Source organism: Lepidochelys kempii, chromosome 12 (assembly GCF_965140285.1).
Source record: "Lepidochelys kempii isolate rLepKem1 chromosome 12, rLepKem1.hap1, whole genome shotgun sequence".
NCBI lineage: Eukaryota > Metazoa > Chordata > Testudines > Cheloniidae > Lepidochelys > Lepidochelys kempii.
In genome coordinates this window covers 18,622,900-18,644,792 of record NC_136391.1, presented here as the reverse complement: position 1 = coordinate 18,644,792, position 21,893 = coordinate 18,622,900, and the positions used below count along the sequence as shown (strand labels likewise).

Genomic DNA, 21,893 nt, shown 5'->3' with positions numbered 1-21,893 from the left:
CATTGTAAGTTGACTTAACGTAGGTTGACTTAAGATTGAAGTGTAGACATGCCCTTAATGGCAGAACTGAGTCCTTTTAATGTAATGTCACAATTTACAGATGAACTGACTATAGAAAACCATGAACTATCAAAAATATGTAATTAATTAGCATGGAGGGCCAGAGAGAAATCGGGGGGGGGGGGATGGTATCTCACCAGAGCCTGTTCTTCCAACAATACCAATTGTTTCTCCACCGTGAATGCTCATATTTAAGCCATTGAGAACCATAGGACTGTTGTTTCTATATTTCATCTGGTAATCTTTAAATGTGATGTCCCCTCGATCCGGCCAGCCATTGGGAGAGTTCACTATATCTGCACACTGGGAGGCTTCAGGAACACACTTCTACGAGAAGGGGAAAAAAAGGAGAACATTTAATTGATCCACAAAGTCAACAGCTAAAGATTTCAGCAATATTTATACATACAGTGGTCTTAAATGCTCCATTTAGATGTATTTCTTACCAAGATATATTCTTGTATCTGTTCAACAGAAGTAAATTTAGCTTCTGTCTCAGTCCCTGTCCTTACACATACTTGAAGAAGTCCACTCAACTATTAAAAAGAAAAAAAACTTTAATGAAACTATTCATATGCATAAAGTTGAGCATGTGTCATAAATCTTTGCAAGAAAAGGGCCTAAAACAATAACAAACTCATTAATATTTATATCAGCTTATGGAACTCTTCTGACCATTGTCCAGAGCTTCACAGGAAATTTCTTTCTGTCTAATAAATTATACATATGAGAGTGGTCATTTAGGGTGTGACTTTCAAAGGCACAAAGGAAAGTTAGCCACCCAACTCCCATTGATTTTCAGTTTGATTTCAGTGCCTAATTGTCCTTTGTAGCTTTGAAAATTAATCCCTTACAGTCTGACCTTCAAAAGATAGGTGCGCAAATGTGTATCTAATATGTTTGTTTATTCAGCCAATACTCCATGCGGGGGTCTTGCTGTGGTGTAGTCCTTCCATGCCCACTCCAATGCAAGGCTATTAGGTACAATCTAGCTCAGAGCTGTACCAATTCTCCATTCCTTTTGAGAAATGTAAAATCTTCACACACACAACTGTATGCCGGGAGTTTCTCCCTCTCTTATTGGCCTTGTATGTAACAGGCATTTGAAAAAGTGTGTACGAACCACATAACAGCATACAGCCTTTGGAATTTAGCTCAGTGCATTGTGGGAAGTCACCTTTTATTCACTTCTATCTACAGTAGCTCTAGTCGTGAATGAAGAGTGCATAATTAATGTAAAAGAGTGTTTTGGAGAATGAAATTGCACACAAGCTAATCATCAGCACAGCTCAATAATAGATCCTGAGGTGATTTCAAAGCTATTACAACTGCCTACGGAGTTTGCCAAGCTGAAGCAACTGGAAAAATATCTTTCACAGTTTGACATGAGGGTCCTGTGTTTTTCTGGCCTTTCTGCTCACTGTTAGGAGATATTTGGTAGTCAGCTCAATGTGTTATAAATATATTTGTATTTTCCATGACATCTGAACTACCTCACATTTAGGAATAAATAATATTTTTTTAAAATCTATATTTTTCATATTTTTAACATTTAAAATATTTTGGCAACACATCATTAATCCAGCAGTAAAATATGGGCATATGTATTCAGTCTAAGCACACTAACTTTTAATAGAAGTATGAGGTTTAAATGTTACGAGCAAAAGTAGTTGTCGAAGGTGACGACAGTTTAAGGTAAAAATGCAGAAACTACTTGTTGCTTCTGAGAGGTTCATTATGACTGGAAATATTTATATTACTTTATTGAAAGTAGAAAGGTTATGAAAGTAAAAACAACACTACCCTAAGTGTCTAAGAATGGGGATGGTTTATTGTGATTATTAAAGAAGAAAATAAAATTTATTTTCATTTGCCATTTTAAAAAAATAAACAACTCCCATTCCTTTTTGTGCTTTGCAATAAGTTAGTTATCATTTTCTGTGGCAAATTCTATATAAAACTAAGGGATATTTAACATTCATATACTAAACACAAATGGTTTGGAATTATCTACTGTGACAAAGTTCCTCCTCTACCTTGGTGAGTCCTGCGCTTATTGGTGGATTTTGCTTGCCTCAGAGATTCACAGTAGCCCTCAGTTTGGCCACTTTCGTGACTCAAATCTGCTGTTCATTCAGATAACCTCGTCACTGGCCAGCATGGGGAAAAAGAGTAAGAACAATCTCCGCAGTTTCTGCTGATCCACCATGTGGGTCAGGGAACAGCTCAGAGACCTTCCCCTCTGGTGGAACCTCTTGTGTTGGGTCTGGAGTTGGGAGGTTTGGGGGGAACCTGGGCCCGCCCTCTACCCCAGATTCCAGCCCGGGACCCTGTGGACTGCAGCTGTCTAGAGTGCCTTTTGGAACAGCTGCGCAACAGCTACAATTCCCTGGGCTACTTCCCCATGGCCTCCTCCCAACACCTTCTTTGTCCTCACCACAGGACTTTCTTCCTGATGTCTGTCAATGCTTGTACTCCTCAGTCCTCCAGCAGCACATCCTCTCACTCCCAGCTCCTTACATGCACACCTCACTAACTGGAGTGACAGCCTTTTTAAACCAGGTGTCCTGATTAGCCTTAATTAATTCTAGCAGCTTCCCAATTGGCTACAGATATCCTAATTAGCCTGCCTCCCTTAATTAGTTCTAGAAAGTTCCTGAGTGTTCTGGAATAGTCCCTGTTATCTTACCCAGGGTAATGGGACCTGCTTAACGTGGGGCTAATATTATCTGTCTTCTATGACTCTCCTATAGCCATCCAGCCTGACCCTGTCACACTACTTATATACTGTGCAGTAGTACATGAAGGCCCTAGTCAGAATCAGATACACACTCTGGTAGGTGCTGTAACAATGCATAGGAAGACACAGTCCCTGCCTTGAAATATTAGCAATCTAACTTAAAATAAGACATTACAAATGAGTTATTAAATAATCGAAGGTAAGGTGCAATGAAATGAGGCTGAGGTAAAGCAGTTATATAAAGTAGCTACATTTCTGTAGAATGTGTACAACTTGAATCTCAGCTCTTTCCAAAATGTGAACTATTTTTTTCTCCCTGTGTTCTCAATTCTGCCATTCTTTTTCACGCTGGGTAATATCTTGATCCATTGATTTCAATATCCAATGTGCTATTTGCAGAGTAAAGTATTGCCCAGTGTGAGTAAGGGTTGTAAAACCTGGCTTCAAGTGAATGTAATACTCACATTGCATTTTAGGATAAAGAATGGGTAGAATAGGAAATGTATATGCACTAACATAATTAACAGAGGTTAACCCAAGACACCAAACATTTATTTTTACCTGGATAATATAGGACAAAGCCAAGCCTTTTGCTGCAGTACTAATAAAAGGAGGGCTCAAAGCAACAAATAATGCAACAATGAAGGTTACCAAGGTCATGAGAATATCCGTTCTAACCGCAAACCAGCGTAGTGCATAATTAAACAACAGAAAATGGCTGCAGTTTTCATCATTTAGCATTTTAAACCTGAAATGAAAATAGATGAACGTTTTTGATAATCTAAAAGAGGTTTTAACATGTAAACACAAGTTCCATGCTTCCTAGTGAGTTGTTGATGTAGGTATTTTTATGATAGCCTTCATGCATGTTTTATTCTACTTACTTAAAATATTATGCAAACAGTTGAATAAAACAGGAGATAGCACAGCTTAGTATGAATTTGTCAGGAATTGATTTATATTGCAACATTTTTCTAAAGGGAAGCTTCCATAAATCCCATACTCAGAAGCAGAAATGATCATCTGTATCTGGACAAGACCCACAAATACTGTTAGGACCAGACTGTGTACAGATTTAGGAGCTCTGGGAGTCTAAAGGGGCCTTAAAGTGTGCGTAAGTGTAATTTATGCAGTGTAAAGATCCATCAGTATTAATGAGAATCAGACCTTTAATGCAGATGAGAAGTGTCATGGTTAACCTCAAAGTCCACATGACTTGATGTAAAACACAACAGTGCTACATTGCGTTAAAATTGCATTAGTTAACCTGTGTTCTAATAAGATACATTTAGACACATAGGGAAAGTGGGAGCTTCCCTTTGGAATTTCAGTGGCTATGAGTAGGGGCCTACCAATTCACAGCCATGAAAAATGCATCACGGATCATGAAATCTGATCTCCCTCGGGGAAATCTGGTCTTTTGTGTGTTTTTACCGTATGCTGTACAGATTTCAAGGGGGAGACTAGTGTTTCTCAAATTGAGGGTCCTGACTCAAAAGGGAGTTTCAGGGGGGCCACAGGGTTATTTTAGGGGGTTGTGATATTGCCACCCTTACTTCTGCACTTACAACAGCAGTACCACAACCCTCCCTGCAATAACCTTGTGACCTCCCCACAACGCCTTTTTGAGTCAGGGACCCTCCAATTACAACACTGTGAAATTTCAGATTTAAATAGCAGAAATCATGACATTTACCATTTTAAAAATCCTTTGACTGTGAAATTGACCAAAATGGACCATGAATTTGGTAGGGCCCTAGCTATGGGATCTGAACCTTTAAGCAAACTAAGCAGGGTTCATAGTCAGTTCTGGAGAATAGATCTGACATGGTCCAATTCATGAGACATCACAAATCAAACCCTAAAGGTCTGTATGTGTGGGTCTAGATCACTTTGAGAACCCACCAGTGAGAACTCATTGCCCTTTGGCTTTTAATTCAGATCCTAGAAATTGCTTAAAACTCAGAAAGTAAAAATATTACAAAATGCTCAAAAATGAACACAGAGATAGGACACATAGTGCTGTTTGTGAGACTTCTGACAGTCCATGGTACAAACTAGGAGCTTTTCAAAAATGAAAAGCTGCAGGATTATTGCTGTTCTGCATTGTAGTAACAGAATAGTTTCATCAGTGTCACTTAGAGTGACCAGATAGAAAGTGTGAAAAATCAGGACAGGAGGTCAGGAGTAAAAGGTGCATATATAAGAAAAAGCCCCGAATATCGGGACTGTCCCTACAAAATTGGGGCATGTGGTCATCCTAATGTCACTGCATATACAACGCCACAGTATCCACAATCAAGTAAAGAATAACAGTGCAGTGTTATCTTTCCATATCAGAATGACAAACAAAACAAATAGGATATAATTGTAATGTATGCAGCTTACTGTTTGAAATAGTCTTCTTTTTTATTATAAGCATGAATTACACTGAGGCCTTGCACAGAAGAAGTAATGTGTGAAAACCATGGAGATCTGCTAATGTTTTCCACTCTTTTTAGTTCTCTGATGGTTCTCTGAAAAATTCTGCAACAAAATGAAAGCAAAATGATATTGTACGTATTTATGTCAGTATGCCAATGGTATACATCACTATCTCGTGGCTAAAGCCAGTAGTGTGAACTGGAATCTCAAATGGCCTACACTGGGGGAAAAGAGAGCAGCACCGCCCTGTAGGGAGGAATTGCATTTCACAGCCTTACCTGGATCTCCTAAGTATGCAGAAGGAGTGCACATACTATACTATGCTCCATTCTGTGCCCAGTCATCTTAGCTTAGCTGGTCAGTGCCATGGCTGTACTTACTCCCTCTCACCTCCTTTGGAGTACCTTGTGTCCCCTGAAGGCTAAGAGGGAGCAGTCCCTAAACCCAGGGACAGCAGCTGGGTCTGGCCCTGGCACTGAAGTACAAATGGAGGAAAGCTCCTTGTCTAAACTTAAAGCGAGTAGAAATTGTGGGTGCCTCCTGCCTCCATTTTTGAGTGCCCAATTTCAGATACTTTAAAAGGACTGGATAATCAAAAGGGACTGGGTGCCCAATTTGAGATACCTTAAAGGGACTGGATGCTTAGTACTTTATGAAAATCGGGTCCTTTCTATGTGTTTCAAATTGGGCATTCAAAGTCACTAATCACTTTTTAAAGTCTTGGCTACATGTATCCTGTCTGCTTCCCAGTGAGAGACCAGGCATAATCTAGCCCTTCATATATATCATAATGTATTATAAGTACTGAAGTGTGACAGTAGATTTTGAAAACTAAAAGAGTAATATCATCCCCTCTACTTCCAGGTACAGAGGGGATGAGAGGCACATAAGAAAAATACATGCAACATGTGGCCAGAAAACATGTATGGGGAGAGAAGCCTAAGCAGCAGCATCCCACTGAACATCCATCCTCCATATGAACAACAGGACTGTAGCTTGGTGCTTCCACTGTGAGGCTGTGGCTTTAAGCTGCAGTCAGGTCTCCATAGCTTCTCCACTGCTGGAGATTACATAGCATGGGCTGAATCAACGCATTCCAGGATACCTTGGCTATGACTTCCCCTGCCAGCCTGGCAGGGCCCAGATAATCTTCATCCAAGAATATTAAAGGAACTGGCACCCGAAATTGCAAGCCCATTAGCAAAAAATTTTAATAAATTTGTAAACTCAGGGGTTGTACTGTATGACTGGAGAATTGCTAACATACTTCCTATTTTTAAGAAAAGAAAAAAAATGTGATCCGGGTAACTACAGGCCTGTTAGTTTGATATCTGTAGCATGCAAGGTCTTGGAAAAAATTTTGAAGGAGAAAGTAGTTAAGGACATTGAGGTCAATAGTAATTGCGACAAAATACAACATGGTTTTACAAAAGGTAGATCGTGTCAAACGAACCTGATCTTCTTTGAGAACGTAACAGATTTTTTTAGACAAAGGAAATGCTGTGAATCTAATTTACCTCTATTTCAGTAAGGCATTTGATACGGTTCCACATGGGGAATTATTAGCTAAATTGGAAAAGATGGGGATGAATATGAAAATTGAAAGGTGGATAAGGAACTGGTTAAAGGCACTGTTCCCTCTAAGCTGAGCGTGTGTGCGTGCGCACACAGATCCTAAACCCCGCGCACACGGCGAAAAACCATGTGCACAAAAATTTGCACAGAAGAAATTTTTTGCACACCTGGCCTGTCAAAAATTAGTGGGAACATTGGTTAAAGGGGAGACTACAGTGTCAGGCTGGAAGGAGGTTACTAGTGGAGTTCCCTAGGGATCGGTTTTGGGACCAATCTTATTACTGACCTTGGCACAAAAAGCGGGAATGTGCTAATAAAGTTTGCGGATGACATAAAGCTGGGAGGTGTTGCCAATACTGAGAAGGACCGGAATATCATACAGGAAGATCTGGATGACCTTGAAAACTGGAGTAATAGTAATAGGATGAAATTTAATTGTGAAAAGTGCAAGGTCATGCATTTAGGGATTAATAACCAGAATTTTTGTTATAAACTGGGGACGCATCACTTGGAAGTAACAGAGGAGGAGAAGGACCTCGGAGTATTGGTTGATCACAGGATGACTATGAGCGGCCAATGTGATATAGCTGTGAAAAAAAGCTAATGCGGTCTTGGGATGCATCAGGCAAGGTATTTCCAGTAGAGATAAGGAGGTGTTAGTACCGTTATACAAGGCACTGGTGAGACCTCATCTGTAATATTGTGTGCAGTTCTGGTCTCCCATGTTTAAGAAAGATGAATTCAAACTGGAACTGGTACAGAGAAGGGCTACTAGGATGATCTGAAGAATTGAAAACCTGTCTTATGAAAGGAGACTCAAAGAGCTGGGCTTGTTTAGCCTAACCAAAAGAAGGCTGAGAGGAGATATGATTGCTCTCTATAAATATATCAGAGGGATAAATACCACAGAGAGAGAAGAATTATTTAAGCTCAGTACCAATGTGGACACGAGAACAAATGGATATAAACTGGCCATCAGGAAGTTTAGACTTGAAATTAGATGAAGGTTTCTAACCATCAGAGGAATGAAGTTCTGGAAGAGCCTTCCAAAGGAAGCAGTGGGGGCAAAAGACATATCTGGCTTCAAGACTAAGTTTGATAAGTTTATGGAAGGGATGATATGATGGGATAGCCTAATTCTGGCAATTAATTGATCTTCAACTATTAGCGGTAGATATGCCCAATGGCCTGTGATGGGACATTAGATGGGGTGGGATCTGAGTTACTACAGAGAATTCTTTCCTGGGTGTCTGGCTGAGTCTTGCCTACATGCTCAGGGTTTAGCTGATCACCATATTTGGGGTCGGGAAGGAATATTCCTCCAGGGCAGATTGGCAGAAGCCCTGGGGGTTTTTCGCCTTCCTCTGCAGCGTGGGGCACGGGTCAATTGTTGGAGGATTCTCTGTACCTCATAGTCTTTAAACCATGATTTGAGGACTTCAATAGCTCAGACATAGATTAGGGGGTTGTTACAGGAGTGGATGGGTGAGATTCTGTGGCCTGCGTTGTTCAGGAGATCAGACTAGACAATCATAATGGTCCCTTCTGACCTTAAAGTCTATGATTCTATATTGTAGACCTGTAGGTTAAGGGAAGGTTATGAATGACTTGTGCCTCTGAAATGTCATTTTGGGCAGACTAGGGCCCTAGACTATATTGGCAGAAGACAGTGCAAGCAAAAGACTGAATTTAGCCCTTAGTATAGAAGGCAGTAAACATTTGATAGATTCCCAGTTTCCACTGGCTGTGCCTGCTCTATGAGATACTGGTTCTGGTAGTTCTCACCTTCCAGTAAACCTTTACAAAAAATGTATAGTATTTTGCAACTTAAGCTCAACAATAGGAGATGTAAATAAGAATGACAATTGCTATTGGCTAGACCGCAAAGGTAGTAAAAATTCTTAAAATAGTTCTTAAAGAAAAAGCACATCAACTTACTGAAAAAGAATAACAAAAATAGTAGCTAGGACAACAACTGCAATTAGGAGGAATGGAAACACAATGGCTATTATGATTAGAATAGAGATCACCATAAAAAACTGCTGCAAAAAATTTTCTGCATGAAATGGAAGTCTCACATCCAATTCATCCACATCCTTAGAAAAACGGTTCATTAGCCTGCCAGTGGGAGTTGTATCAAAGAAACTCATTGGACTCAGTAAGATCTGTGGATAAAGGGAAACAGCAGAATCAAATGACAGTCTTTGTTTTTTACAGTATTCAGAGTTTTTTTGATAAAATAGATACTAGTATAATCTTGGCTAAAATGTAAATAAGAGGAACAGCAAACAAATGTATTATAGCTTTTACAACATCAGATAGTATTTGTGAAGCAGCCTTTGAAAATAGAATAAATATTTCTTAAAGGCTTATCTCCTGTTGTTATGATCATAAAATAAATGCACATGAGAATCAGAATGTTGAGGATTTACAGTACACTTAAAAAGGAATCATTACAGTAAGCTATACTGTAACAGGCCCTGATTCATCAACGTGTCTAAACAGGTGTCTGACTCAAAGCAGGTGTTTGCAGTGTTGTGGTAGCCATGTTGGTCCCTGTAGATTAGAGAGAGAAGGTGGGTGAGGTAATATATTTTACTGGACTAACTAGTGTTGGTGAGAGAGATAAACTTCCAAGCCACACAGAGCTCTTTTTCAGGTCAGAAGTGCTCTGTGTAAGCTCGAAAGCTTGTCTCTCTCTCAAACAGAAGATGGTCCCATAAAAATATTATATCACTCACCTTGCCTCTCAAAGCAGGTGAGTAGTTCCATTGAATTTGATAGGACTACTCATATGCTTAGAGTTGGGCACTTACATACTTTGCTGAATCAAGGCCTCACAAAATATAGGAGCATAGGACAGGTCACACCACATTAGATTAATGAGGTAAAATTTTCAAAAGCACCTGAGTGGCTTGGAGTCAATAAGCTTTACAAAAGCACCAAAATAGGTTAGGTGCCTAGATCACAGGCTCTGACTTTCTGATTTCCCTGGGAGTGCCAGACCCCTGCTCTGCCCCTACTCCACCGCTTCTGCCAAGACCCCATCCCCGTGCTTCCTCTTCCTGCCCCTCCTCCTCTCCCAGCTCTTCCCACCCCATTCTTCCACTAAGCGTACCCTGCCCTCACTCCACCTCTTCCTGCCCCCACTCTTCCCCCCTCAGCACCTCCTGCCCGCTGCTGAACAGTTGATCAGCAGCAGGCGGGAGGCACTGGGGGGGGGGAGGAGCTGATTGGCAGGGCCTGCCAGTAGGTGCTGAGCCCCACTATTTTTTTTCTGTGTGCGCTCCAGCCCTGGAGCACCCACAAAGTTGGTGCCTATAGCCTAGATGCTTAAGCACCTTTCTAAAGCCCACTAGGCAACTCTCTGCATCTTTAGGCACCTAAATACCTTTGTAAAGCTGGCCCTAACTGACTACATCACTTCTGAAAATTGGATTCAGGTGCTTCTGAAAATTTTACTCTTCAGCCCTTAGACGCCAGTGCCTGGAATGATTTTCAGTTGGATTTGAACTCCTGTCTTTTAGGCACTTTTGAACATTTTACCCATTGCCTTTTTTGTCCAGTAAAGTGCCTTCAGCAGAGACCAATACCTGATGCTTCAGAGGAAGGTGAAAATCTGTATGGTGTTCCTATCCAATTGCACAGTGCTGTCACCTGGTGATGTTGCAGTTTCCCTCACCAGCAATCATTTTAGGTCCAGGTTACAAGAAGTAATAGTTTGTATTTACATAGACTCTTTCATCTGAGAAGCTCTAAGCATTTTGTGAACATTAATTTAAAGTTTACAGCAACTGTGTTCAGGAGGCAGACATTATAATTTAATAGAGAAACAGACACAAAATGTTCATATGCACTGTTCAAGGTCACACAATAAGGCAGCAACTGAACTGGGAACAGAACCAATGACCCTAGGCATCAACAGTATCTACTAAAACATACTCCATCCTTTTATAAGCTTATTATGGTAAATATCCCCTAATAATGATTAAAGCAATGTATTTTCCATACCTTATAAAATACATCATCATGTAACACTGAAGAAGCTTTTAATGTCGTCTTTGTGAAAACAAACCCTTTGATGATACTTAGGACAATCATGGTCACCATGCTCATTCCATAGACTAACTGGTAAAAGTGCAGTCTGGGGTTATCGGAGATGCTTCCCATGTCACAAATGGGATATTCTGTTTCATTACTCAGGAGGCTGCAGTTAGTCTTTAAAGCAAATGTGTAAAATACAGTGATTTAAATTTGAAAGCTTTTACTGATAAAATGATAAATGGATAGGGATAAAGGAAGTTCAGACAGCTAAAGTGTAGGGATACCCTCATCTACACCACTTTCCCTATGCCTGAGTCAGAGATGGGGTGGCATAGAACTGTTACGTCACCTCCACACCACACTTGAATCTCCCCTCCCCCCCCGCCCCCTTACATAGGGAAATCCTCACAATACTGTATATCCACTGATTTCATGCAGCCATAATGACTCAATCTCACCCAACATTACTACTTTTTACAAAGAAAAAGATTTTCCCATTTGAAATCCTACAGATTTTTGTAAGAACAGTGCTTTGGCTATGTTACACACATCCCTTCACTAGCTTCCTCTTTTTTATTTTATTTTTTTAAGTTTTATAAAATTCATTTTCATTAGACTGTTCCAGTTTTGCCTACATCTCATCTCTCATTTCTTTTAACAACTTATCTCCCATTCTAATTTGAATAGAAATTTATTTTCATCCCTATTAAATTCTTTAGGACTTTTCTAGTCAGCATGTATGTGTGTCTCACTTCCCTCCACTAAATGGAATCAGAACTGCTCAACTGTATTTCATTAGTCTCTAAGGTGCCACAAGTACTCCTTTTCTTTTTGTTAAAGGAGAGTCTCCTTTTGTGCATGTGGTGAGGTCTTTTGCTTTTGGAGAAGTAACTGCATTCTATGTTGCTATCATTAAATTTTAAATTACTATGGTGTGGAGCTTAATGACACCTGTGATGTTTCTAGGTTCCACAGCCTTGTTACTCTAGTAATATGATTTATTAAGTACCATGTGTACTTATGGTGCTATATAAAATGTAATAATTTTGCCTCCTGAAAGCTGTAGTTGGGTTTTAAAACCTATACTTGTATATTTCAGCAGGCAGCCAGCCACTGCAATCTAGAAGTCAGAGTTCTTACTTTCACTCTTCAAAATAAGGTAATGGCATGTTGTTAAGAGCCAATAGTTTATAACCCTGACTTTATTTTTTCCGGTTCAGTGTACACATCTATGGAAATAGAAGTAGTATTGAGAAAGCAGCTCCCAGAAAAACAATGATTCTTACTTTTCTGTGGAAATATATATCAGATAAGGAAAAGTAAACTCAAGATTTTAAAACACCACTGTACCTTTAAAAAATCACCTTTACCTTATTTTGTCAGCCTAACCCGTTTATAAAAAATAACTGCAGATATCAAGAGTCTTTTAGCTCCTTGCCTTTGAAGTATCTTAAATATTGTAAATTTAAGAGGGGAAAAATTAGTATCTATTTATATTTTTAGGGACACTGTCAGAGACATCCCTTTTTAAAAAAAGCAAATTTTAACCTGATAATGATAACACCTTAAATTATTAAGAACCAATTTTACTTTTCTCCATTAATTATATTCATATTTTGCATTTCCTTTAGCTTGAAGAATGAAAACAAATTGATCATTTTTGCTGGAAATTATGCTTCATGGTTCTGATGCATGAACACAAAGTCACTAATGATGCTTACTTCCTTTATAGAGTATTTTGAAATCTATTGATGAAACACACTATATAAAAGCTAGGTATTTTATTATTATTATTATTATTATTATTGTATTATAGTTTTGGGGTTGTAAACGCAGCATACTGGAACCTTGCACAAAAGCTGTTTTCTTTTACATTATTGTTAGGTTTTCTATCATTAAAAAACCCAAACACCTAAAGTTGAGTCACTGTTAGCGAGTTAATCCCCTTTTATTTAGTGGTAGGGAACATGTTCATCTAGAAAGCAGTTTTGCATTGCTACATAGGGGCAAGTTTTTACACTTGCCTAAGCCTTACAGAGTGCAAAGACAAGTAGAAGGAAGAAATTTCTCCCCAACAATCTTTTGCAACTGGGCTGGTGTCATAAATATAAAGGGAAGGGTAAACACCTTTAAAATCCCTCCTGGCCAGAGGAAAAACCCTTTCACCTGTAAAGGGTTAAGAAACTAGGATAACCTTACTGGCACCTGACCACAATGACCAATGAGGAGACAAGATACTTTCAAAGCTGGAGGGGGGAAGAAACAAAGGTGATTCTTTTTACTTTTTCTTCTATTAAAATTCTTCTTTTAAGAAGCTGAATGCTTTTTCATTGTTCTTAAGATTCAAGAGTTTGGGTCTGTGGTCACCTATGCACATTGGTGAGGATTTTTATCAAACCTTCCCCACAAAAGGGGGGTGCAAGGTTTTGGTGAGGACTTTGGGGGGAAAGACATTTCCAAATTGGCTCTTTCCTAATAAAATAAAACCGGTTAGACGTTTGGTGGTGGCAGTGAAAGTCCAAAGGCAAAAGATAAAATAGTTTGTACCTTGGGGAAGTTTTAACCTAAGCTGGTAAAAGTAAGCTTAGGGGGTTTTCATGCAGGTCCCCACATCTTTACCCTAGAGTTCAGAGTGGGGAAGGAACCTTGACAGCTGGTGAAGTGGTGAGTCCATGCCCTGGCATGCTCTGGTAGCTGCCTGGCAAAGGGGGCAAGATGCTGGACCCCAGAAAGGGATGTTGCAAATTACTTCTCCCCAATCCTATGCAACTGGGTTGCCAGGGAAGCATTGTACCTCTACGATCCAGGGCCTCTAGTGCCTTTGAGCTGGTGAGAAGGCACAGTTTAGCTCTAAATTATTTTTATCTAATGATAATGGGAAATTTAGGTCTGATTTTGTTCCAGGAAAACATGTACATCAATAGAGCACTCAAACTAATACAGATCAGTACATGATTCATGTCCACTTATTTATAATATTGTGAAAAAATGTGCAGCAGTAAATCAGTCATATACACAGCTTTGAATTCCCAGCTAGTATGTCCTCAATGCGTATATAATACAATACAATCAATTTGATTTTTATATGGCATCCTTAATATGCATTATCTCAGAGTTCTATACAGAGAGTTCATTCTATGCCAGAGAGGAAGGAAAAGTTTTTGAAGTGAAATTGAGGGTGTATATGTGAGTCAGTGGGTTGGAGAGAGATGGTAGAGAATCCTAGATATAGGACATGCAGCAGCATAAGTGAAACATTAACTTCTGGAGGAGCCCAAAATTGTAGAGGTGGAATGAGTGGGATAGGAGGGGATTAGATAAATGTAAGGCTAAAGGGACAGAGTGGATTGAGTCCAGAGACAGTGTTGCAAACCAGGAGGGTAGTGTTGCATTGGAATGGGCAGGAGGCTGCTGAAAGTGGCAGGGGTGATATGGTCAATTTATTTAGACAAATAAGAATTTCATCTGAAGCAGGGTTTGAAGGAAGCCATACAGCAACTGTCTTAATGCTATAGATACTGGAGTTGAGCTTTATTATTCATATTAAAAACTTCAAATATATGTGCAACTCTGATTTTAAGGAGCAGAAATTTACAATTAAATTGTTACACTTACCCCTGAGCCCTGTTCTAGCCAGAAACTTAACCACCAATTGCTGAAGGCTGAGCAGCCAATCATCAAAATAAAGAGAAGTACAACAAAGGAAGACAGTATGAAACCTGCAAATGGACCAAAAGACCAGACAAATAACTGACGGTGTAAGAATGGTTAAACATACTATACTCATGTACTCTGTTGTGTATCTTCTCAACAAAGACTTTATGGTTTAATCCGTATTTATTCTTCTCTTCCTATAAGTGCAGAACTGCCATTACAAGAATGTGGGAACAAGGAGTTAAATCCTGAAGTCAAGGTCAAGGTAAAAACTGAATAAGGGCTTCTGAATTTAACCCATTAGCCCAGAGAGGGGGAACTGATATTAATTGTTTTTGGTATTTTCCAGAATGGTGGTTAAGGGCCAGATTCTGCAATCCTTGCTCAGATTAAGTATCTCTTATTCAAGTGAGCAGTCTCACTGTACAAAATGTTAATGATTGTGAGTGTGGGTTTCAGAATCTGTTAGTAAATTAATGCTTGGGAAAACGTACTTGATGTACAAATTAAAATGTATGCATACTCACTGCACACACACACACATCCCACATGATTCTTACTAAATGAACCAGCATTGAAATAGTGGGCAGTGCTCCTTGGCTATGAACCCAAAAGGGGTTATAAGGATTAATAATTCATATTTAAAATCTGGTAAGTGGGTGTCTCATTTACGTATGTTACTATGCGATTTGTGAACATAAATGCTTGTTTGCATATGCATATATGGGATTTGTGGTCAAACAGTTGTGTGTGCACTTTTACAGGCACAGTAATTGTGCCCATGGCTAACCATAGGCCCAGACAGTATAGGGGCCCATGGTTAGCCATGGGCTATAGTTTTATATCAGCGGGGTAAAATCTTAAGGCTAAAAATGTGCATATGTATTTACATAAACACAATTTTCCCATATAATTGTAGGATTAGAAGTTGTCTTAAAGCAAAATCTTACAAACACCCTGGAAATCTGGGGGTGTGTAAATCTGAACCCGATCCAGACCTGAATTTCACTGCTGACTTCTCTATCTAATGAGCTGGACCAAAACCCAGATGTGAACTATTCCAAACTTCGATCTTGAAATCCCAATCTAGATCCAAATTTTGGTTTTCAGGTATTCTGACTAGAATATTTCACATTTTCTTTCTAATAAATGTCTTAAATTATTATTCTGTTACTAACAGATTTCTCTATAAAATCCAGTGATCGGCAATTCTAGGTTATAAATATATCAGGAGATTACAATGCTTTGTTTCCTGGGAAATACAACCATTTTACTGTGTTTGTCTAATTTCAATAATCTGAAACTGAAATATCAGAGTTTAGATTTAGGGAAAAACATTGGAAAGGAATCCTACCTTTAAAAATGGAAATATCAAAGAAAAAAATGCAAATTCAGTATAAAGACATTTTTGCAGAATGTACCTCCAGATGCCTTAATGTAGGCATGATAGGTTTTCCATGTCACTGAGCCTTCTTGTTTTTCCTCTTTTCTAACAAGTTGGTGTACAGGAGCTACCACACAAACAAAAAGCATACATTCATGTAACAAAATTTTGACCCAATATCAAGGAATCCTGGGCATGTTAAACCAAAATAAAAAACTCTATATGCTAAAATACATATTTGTAGCTTCATAAGAAACTCAGTGAAATGTATTCCTCCTTTTAAAGAATCCCCGCTGCCTCTGGACGCTGCCATATGGTAAATGCTCCCTCCAGTTTTATAATGGTTTTTGAATGACTAGAAAATTGTGATGAGAATTAAAATGTAAATGATATGGATTTGCTAAAAATGATCGATAGCTCACAGGTTTCAATGCAAAACTCTATTGACATTCCTGTTCTTCTTCCTCATCCTTGACAGAGCAATATGCATGCTAAAGCAGAATAAAAAACCAACATTTTCTGCTCCACCCAAGACAGTTATAAAACTATGTATATCACTACACTGCTAATGTATAGAATTCGATGTGAAAGGAGAGATTTTATAGCTAAAAAGCAATTTACTGTCTATATTAGTCCTTTACAACATCCCTGTAACTTTGATTTAGCTTTGAAAGTGTCTTTGTTTGTCCTAACCCCATTATGTTTCCTTGAAATGATTTTAAGAGCAGAAATACAACAGTTATTAAAATAACAGTTCCAGCCACTTTGGGCATATTGTGGGCTGGCTGCCCTATTCCTATACTAGATGGGGCTCCAGCAGTCCAGAGAGGCTGTGTGGGTGGGTGGCCAATCAGAGAAGGCCTGCTAGGGAGCCAATCAGAGGCTGAGTAAGAGGTAGCCAGTCAGGGTCAGGCTCAGCCCTATATAAAGGCTGCCCAGGAAGGGAGCAGTCAGTCTCTCCCAGGCCTTCAGAGGGTGAAGGTCTGCCTCCTGTGTGAGGGGACTAGCACAGGGGAGGGCAGGCGAGGGGAGTAGAAGGGATCTCCAGCCCGGTATTTGCCAGGCTGCAGGCCCAGGGGGAAGGGCCGGGCCAGGCCGGGCCGGTGCAAAGGGGCCGAAGGGGAAGCGTCCCAGGGAGAGAGGCAGACAAGGGGAGAGAAGGAAGGCTGCTGCCAAAGGGTCCCTGGGTCAGGACCCAGAATAGAGGGCGGGCCTGGGTCCCCCCCTTCTCCCTTGCACATACACCCAAACATCGGATGTGGTGATAGCGGACTGCACCAGAACCCTGGCACAAGGGGTTAGGCTTTGGGGTGTGGTTGGCCTCTGTAGCTGGGCGAAGTGAAAGACTGCTGATAACCCCACCCCTGGAAGGGGGTGAACGAGGACTAGGGGGCACTGCCGGAGGGCAGTGTCTTGAAGAGGATGTCACAAGAAGGGAGCAACATGGGTGCAGGTGCCAAGAGAGGGCGAGAGACAGATGGGACACCACCAGTGGAGGGCCCTCCACAATGCACTGAGCTAATTCCCTGATGAGTCAGCAAGAGGCGCTGCGGTGGTGAGTCCCAGCCCTGTCACAGGGCGAAGATGAGAAACTTCTGTTCAGCATTAATACTGTGACCTTTGTATCTACTGAAGGCTCTGGCTGGCAGTTTAGCCAAGGTAATTTTAACTTCATATTTGTGAGAGATGTGCTTATAAGTGACAGTGTCAGCTATGCAAATGAAGGAACAGTGTCAGTGCTTACAAGTTAACAAAATGGGCTGTGTCTTATCTTCTCTGTCTCCTCCCTGCACCTTTTTGGCCACAACCCCACTCTTCCACGAGTTACATTTTATAAATTTCAAAGTTGCTTCTATTCCTCCAAACAAGTTGAAAACATCTCTCGGGTTGCTTCACCCCACCAACATGGAAGGTGGAGGTAGGACTCCCTTGCTGGGAGTCTCATTAGGAAACCCCCCGCCCGCCACTGAGACATCCTACCTGTCCAGCACTTCCTCAGTTGCTCTACAATAGAGTGGAGGCACAGTGGCAGAGCAAATGTGGGGATGCTTGCACTGCAACTGTCTGTGTTATGCTTGTTCCAAAGGGAAGACAGCAGCATACAATATTCTCTGTGGCATTTTTCACAAATATTAAATTAATCTAAAACGCTTCCGAGAAGTGAAGCGGCAATGATGACTGATCTGCCTCTCTGCTCATCAACTCAGGAAAGGCAATTTTATTATTATTTTAGAATAATTATTTGTTTTGAAGTAATGTCTAGGAGCCCTATTTGTGCACCAACATCCCATTGTGCTGTACAAACAGAGCAAAAAGACAATCCATCCCTAAAAGAGAAAACTACTCAGTGCAGGCAAGAGGATCTGAGGAGCAGAAACTAGTTGATGGACACAGCACATTTTGAATGCAACAATCTCTTTCAAATCAGAAATCTATATTAATTTACAATTAAATTCATTTTTCAAAAAAGCAACAATTTGGAAAGATGCACAAGTGAGTCTTTGTAGCATACCTGTGTTGTTTCCCCTTTGTGGGTCTCTCTCGGGTTCCTTTATGATGATTTCCTCATCAGACATAACAAAAGCTATGTGTATGAAAGAACAGTTAGTCTTTTTTAAACAACAGAGTATAGGCAATTCTGATTATTGTCCTAAATTACATTACCAGGATTTTCAACTCCTCTGTAAGAGCTTCCTGAGGAATCACTCTTGTCCTGAGTTTCGCTTGTTGGTTCTGTCATTGTTCCAGTCAAAATAATTTCTGGGTCCTTTAAAATAAGAAAAATTTACTTCTGAGATCTGAAACCCTATTTTCAATATTCTAAAGCATGTAAAAGCAGAATATGTTTAAGAGGAAGGGCTAAATGTTACCTTTGCTTGCTCCATATAGAGGTTTTGAATTAGCTGAGCATAGCGTCCTTTTTCTTTCATTAAATCTTCATGAGTTCCCCTTTCATATATTTCTCCATCTTCTAATAAAATGACTTCATCACAGAATTCTAAATACTACAGATTTTTAAGAATGGACCATTAATTCCATAAATATTGCAACTGCATTGGAAATGCATGCACGTAGTGTCTTCAAACTGAATGATGGTAATTAACAGGTTTCATTTCACAGTTGGGAAAACTTCAGCAATTCTATGTTCATTTACTACATTCATGCAGTTGTCTATGCCTCTGTCTGTACTCCACAATTAAATGTGTAAAGGAATTATTTTAAAATGGCTTTCCAATACAATCAATTTTGTTTCAAAAATTCAGCCTAAATTACCAAAATAGCTTGCTTGGCCTCCACTGAACTTGATGCTCTTCCCTTTAATAGCCAACATAATGGATTCATTCCTTAGCTGTGCGTATAAATGGTGAGGGCCATCGAGAGGAAGAACTGTGAAAAAAGAACTTGCAGCTCTAGAACCCTGGGGCTGGTTCTGTGCTGGACCCTGTGTAGCTTAGTGGAGCCTAAGAGCTAGCTATGATTCCAAGGATCTGATATATCAATTGGACATTGTCAGAGCACAGTGGCACTCTGGTCACACACCCTTCTTGGCATGACCGCAACATGTCCCCTCTGTAAATTCCTGAAGAGAGGTAGCATAACAACTGGCTATGGTGGCTCTGCACCACCCAAGAATTTCTCCTTGGCAGAGGGTTTCAAGCTGACTGCTTATGTTTTCTTTCCAACCTCTTTAGGCCAACTGAATGGCAATGCAGAGCAGGGGCCAGGGTAGGTCTGATGCGCTTACTAATTGAATTTCTATTTATTCTGTGTCTGTCAAATCTGAACCAAATCTCCCCAAGTTATTAGTCTCACCGTTCTACACATAAAGGGCAAATCCTGCCTTCACTGGTACAAGTGCAGAGGGGTCCCCAGGTAGCAAGACTGGTGTGGCTGCTGCACTAGAGGTTTGTGGGGGATGCTCAAACTGCAGAGGGATGCACCATGCCTTTGCAAGTTTTCTTCACCCTGTTGGATTCATAGAGTGGTTCTGACTCCACTGTAATTTCATTGCCTTGATGAGAGTATTCTTATTCCCCTCCTGGACCACTCTGTAGACCAGCCAAGATACTTGGCTTGGGTGCTGGGGATTGATTTTTGCCCCATGAGTCTCTTAGAAAATTAACTTCAAGAATCGCCTTTCCTCAGCTTTTTCTATCAAACTGTAGTTCTTGCCACTTGGCAGGCCCCTTACTTTCTCCCCAAAATACATGTCAATATGTGATCATTACATTACACATTCAATTCAGATTTGGGCTCTTGGGTTTTGTGCCCCAGAATGTACTGGGGCCTAAAGAACCTGAGAAATTTGAAGTAGGTGACTATTACTCCTGGGAGAATTCTTCACCACTGTGCACGTGCAGAATTGTTGTCCAGCACAGAATTTTTTTTCCTGCAGAAAATACATTCTGCCTGAGAAGTGTTGCAGTTCTGCCTTTCACCCAACAGAGGTCACTGTGGCACCAGAACAGCCATGCAGAATTTTTTATTTTTTGGCATAGAATCTGCCCCCCTCCCCAATTTGGGGTCATTCCAGATTGTATAAGCAAGTCCTTGGCCCAGGCACCCCAAGTTGATTTCAAGGAGGCAAAAGTTTTTCTCAGCTCCAAATAAGTACCATGTATGAATGCAGTTCTTGAAGCGCACTCATACCACTGTCTCCTGGAAGCATGTACTGATGCATTTTCACCATCACCACACAGGTTTTTTTTCTTTAGGAAATAATTTAGGACGATAAAAACATGGGCCTCGTTCTAATGGGGGACTTCAATCACCCTGATATCTGCTGGGAGAGCAATACAGCAGTGCACAGACAATCCAGGAAGTTTTTGGAGAGTGAGGACAACTTCCTGGTGCAACTATTGGAGGAACCAACCAGGGGCTGTTATCCTCTTGACCTGCTGCTTACAAACAGGGAAGAATTGGTAGGGGAAGTAGAAGTGGGTGGCAACCTGGGCAGCAGTGACCATGAGAGGTTGAGTTCAGGATCCTCACAAAAGGAAGAAAGGAGAGTAGCAAAATACGGACCCTGGACTTCAGAAAAGCAGACTTTGACTCCCTTAGGGAACTGATGGGCAGGGCCGGTGCAACCACTATGCGAACTAGGCAGTCGCCTAGGGCACCAAGTGGTTGGGGGCGCCAAAAAGCAGTGCCCTGGCTCGGCAGGGAGGAGCCGCCTTCTGGAGGCACCGGAGAGCCAGAGCATCGGCTTGTAGGGGCGGCGAGCACCAGCCATGGAAGAGCCGGTGTGGTGTGGGGGCTCCTGCAGGCCGCAGCAGAGGCATGCGGGCGGCAGCCCCCGTGCACCCCCCTGGCTCCACCTCACCACACTTGGGTTCTGCTGCTCCCAGGCATGTGAGCCGCTGCCACCACCGCCCCTCCCACTGCCTCAGCACTCTGCGGGGGAGGGGCTGTACGCGCGGCAGCCTGGCGGCATGTTTTGCCTCCACGTGGAGCCAGCATCTGACCAGCAGGGGCATGGTAAGGGGAGTCTCAGCCGGGGGGCACTCAGGGACCAGGGGGAGGGTTGGATGGGTTGGGAGTTAAGGGTGCGGGGGGCGGCTGTTGGGGTGGGGCAGTGGAGAGGGTTCGGAGCAGTCAGGGGACAGGGAGCGAGGGGGTTAGATGGGTCGGGAGTTCTGGGGGTCCTGGCAGGAGGCGGGAGTGGTTGGATGGGGCGTGGGAGTCCCAGGGGTCTGTCTGGGGGTGGGGGTGTAGATAAAGGTTGGGGCAGTCAGAGGACAGGTAGGGGGTAGGATCCTAGGGGGAAGTTAGGGTGGAGGGGTCTCAGGAGGGGGCAGTCAGGGGAAAAGGAGCAGGGGGGCAGGGTTGGGAGTTAGGGGGTGGGAAGTGGGAAGGAGTGGATGAGGGCAGGGCCCTTCCCCCCATCCTCTTTTTTGGGCAACGGGGGAGTTGGGGGGCACATGGGGGCTGGTGCCCATATGCATCCACTGCAGCCTGCAGAAGCCCCCCGGGGGGGAGTGCTAAGGCCGCAGCCTGGGCAGGAGAGGAGGG

The 21,893-nt window shown here is 41.5% G+C and overlaps 1 protein-coding gene across 9 annotated transcripts in view; it reads right to left on the bottom strand.

The window, feature by feature from the left end:
• The window catches only part of ABCC12 (ATP binding cassette subfamily C member 12), a 127,494-nt gene that overhangs the window by 26,107 nt on the left and 79,494 nt on the right, over positions 1–21,893 (bottom strand). For 6 of the 9 annotated variants that reach the window (XR_012154481.2, XR_012154482.2, XM_073307712.2 and 3 more), the window contains 11 exons: positions 18,752–18,886; positions 18,546–18,648; positions 18,394–18,465; positions 15,919–16,008; positions 14,459–14,562; positions 10,811–11,017; positions 8,738–8,964; positions 5,189–5,326; positions 3,362–3,548; positions 507–596; positions 198–387 (listed from right to left, as the gene is read on the bottom strand). Coding sequence is in view for 7 of the 9 variants with exons in the window: in XM_073307712.2 (XP_073163813.1) it covers positions 198–387; positions 507–596; positions 3,362–3,548; positions 5,189–5,326; positions 8,738–8,964; positions 10,811–11,017; positions 14,459–14,562; positions 15,919–16,008; positions 18,394–18,465; positions 18,546–18,648; positions 18,752–18,886 (1,543 nt within the window). In the remaining 2 variants the exon portion in view is untranslated. The remainder of the gene's footprint in view (positions 1–197; positions 388–506; positions 597–3,361; positions 3,549–5,188; positions 5,327–8,737; positions 8,965–10,810; positions 11,018–14,458; positions 14,563–15,918; positions 16,009–18,393; positions 18,466–18,545; positions 18,649–18,751; positions 18,887–21,893) is intronic. The other 3 variants (XM_078848099.1, XM_073307714.2, XM_073307716.2) reach the window with 3 other exon arrangements.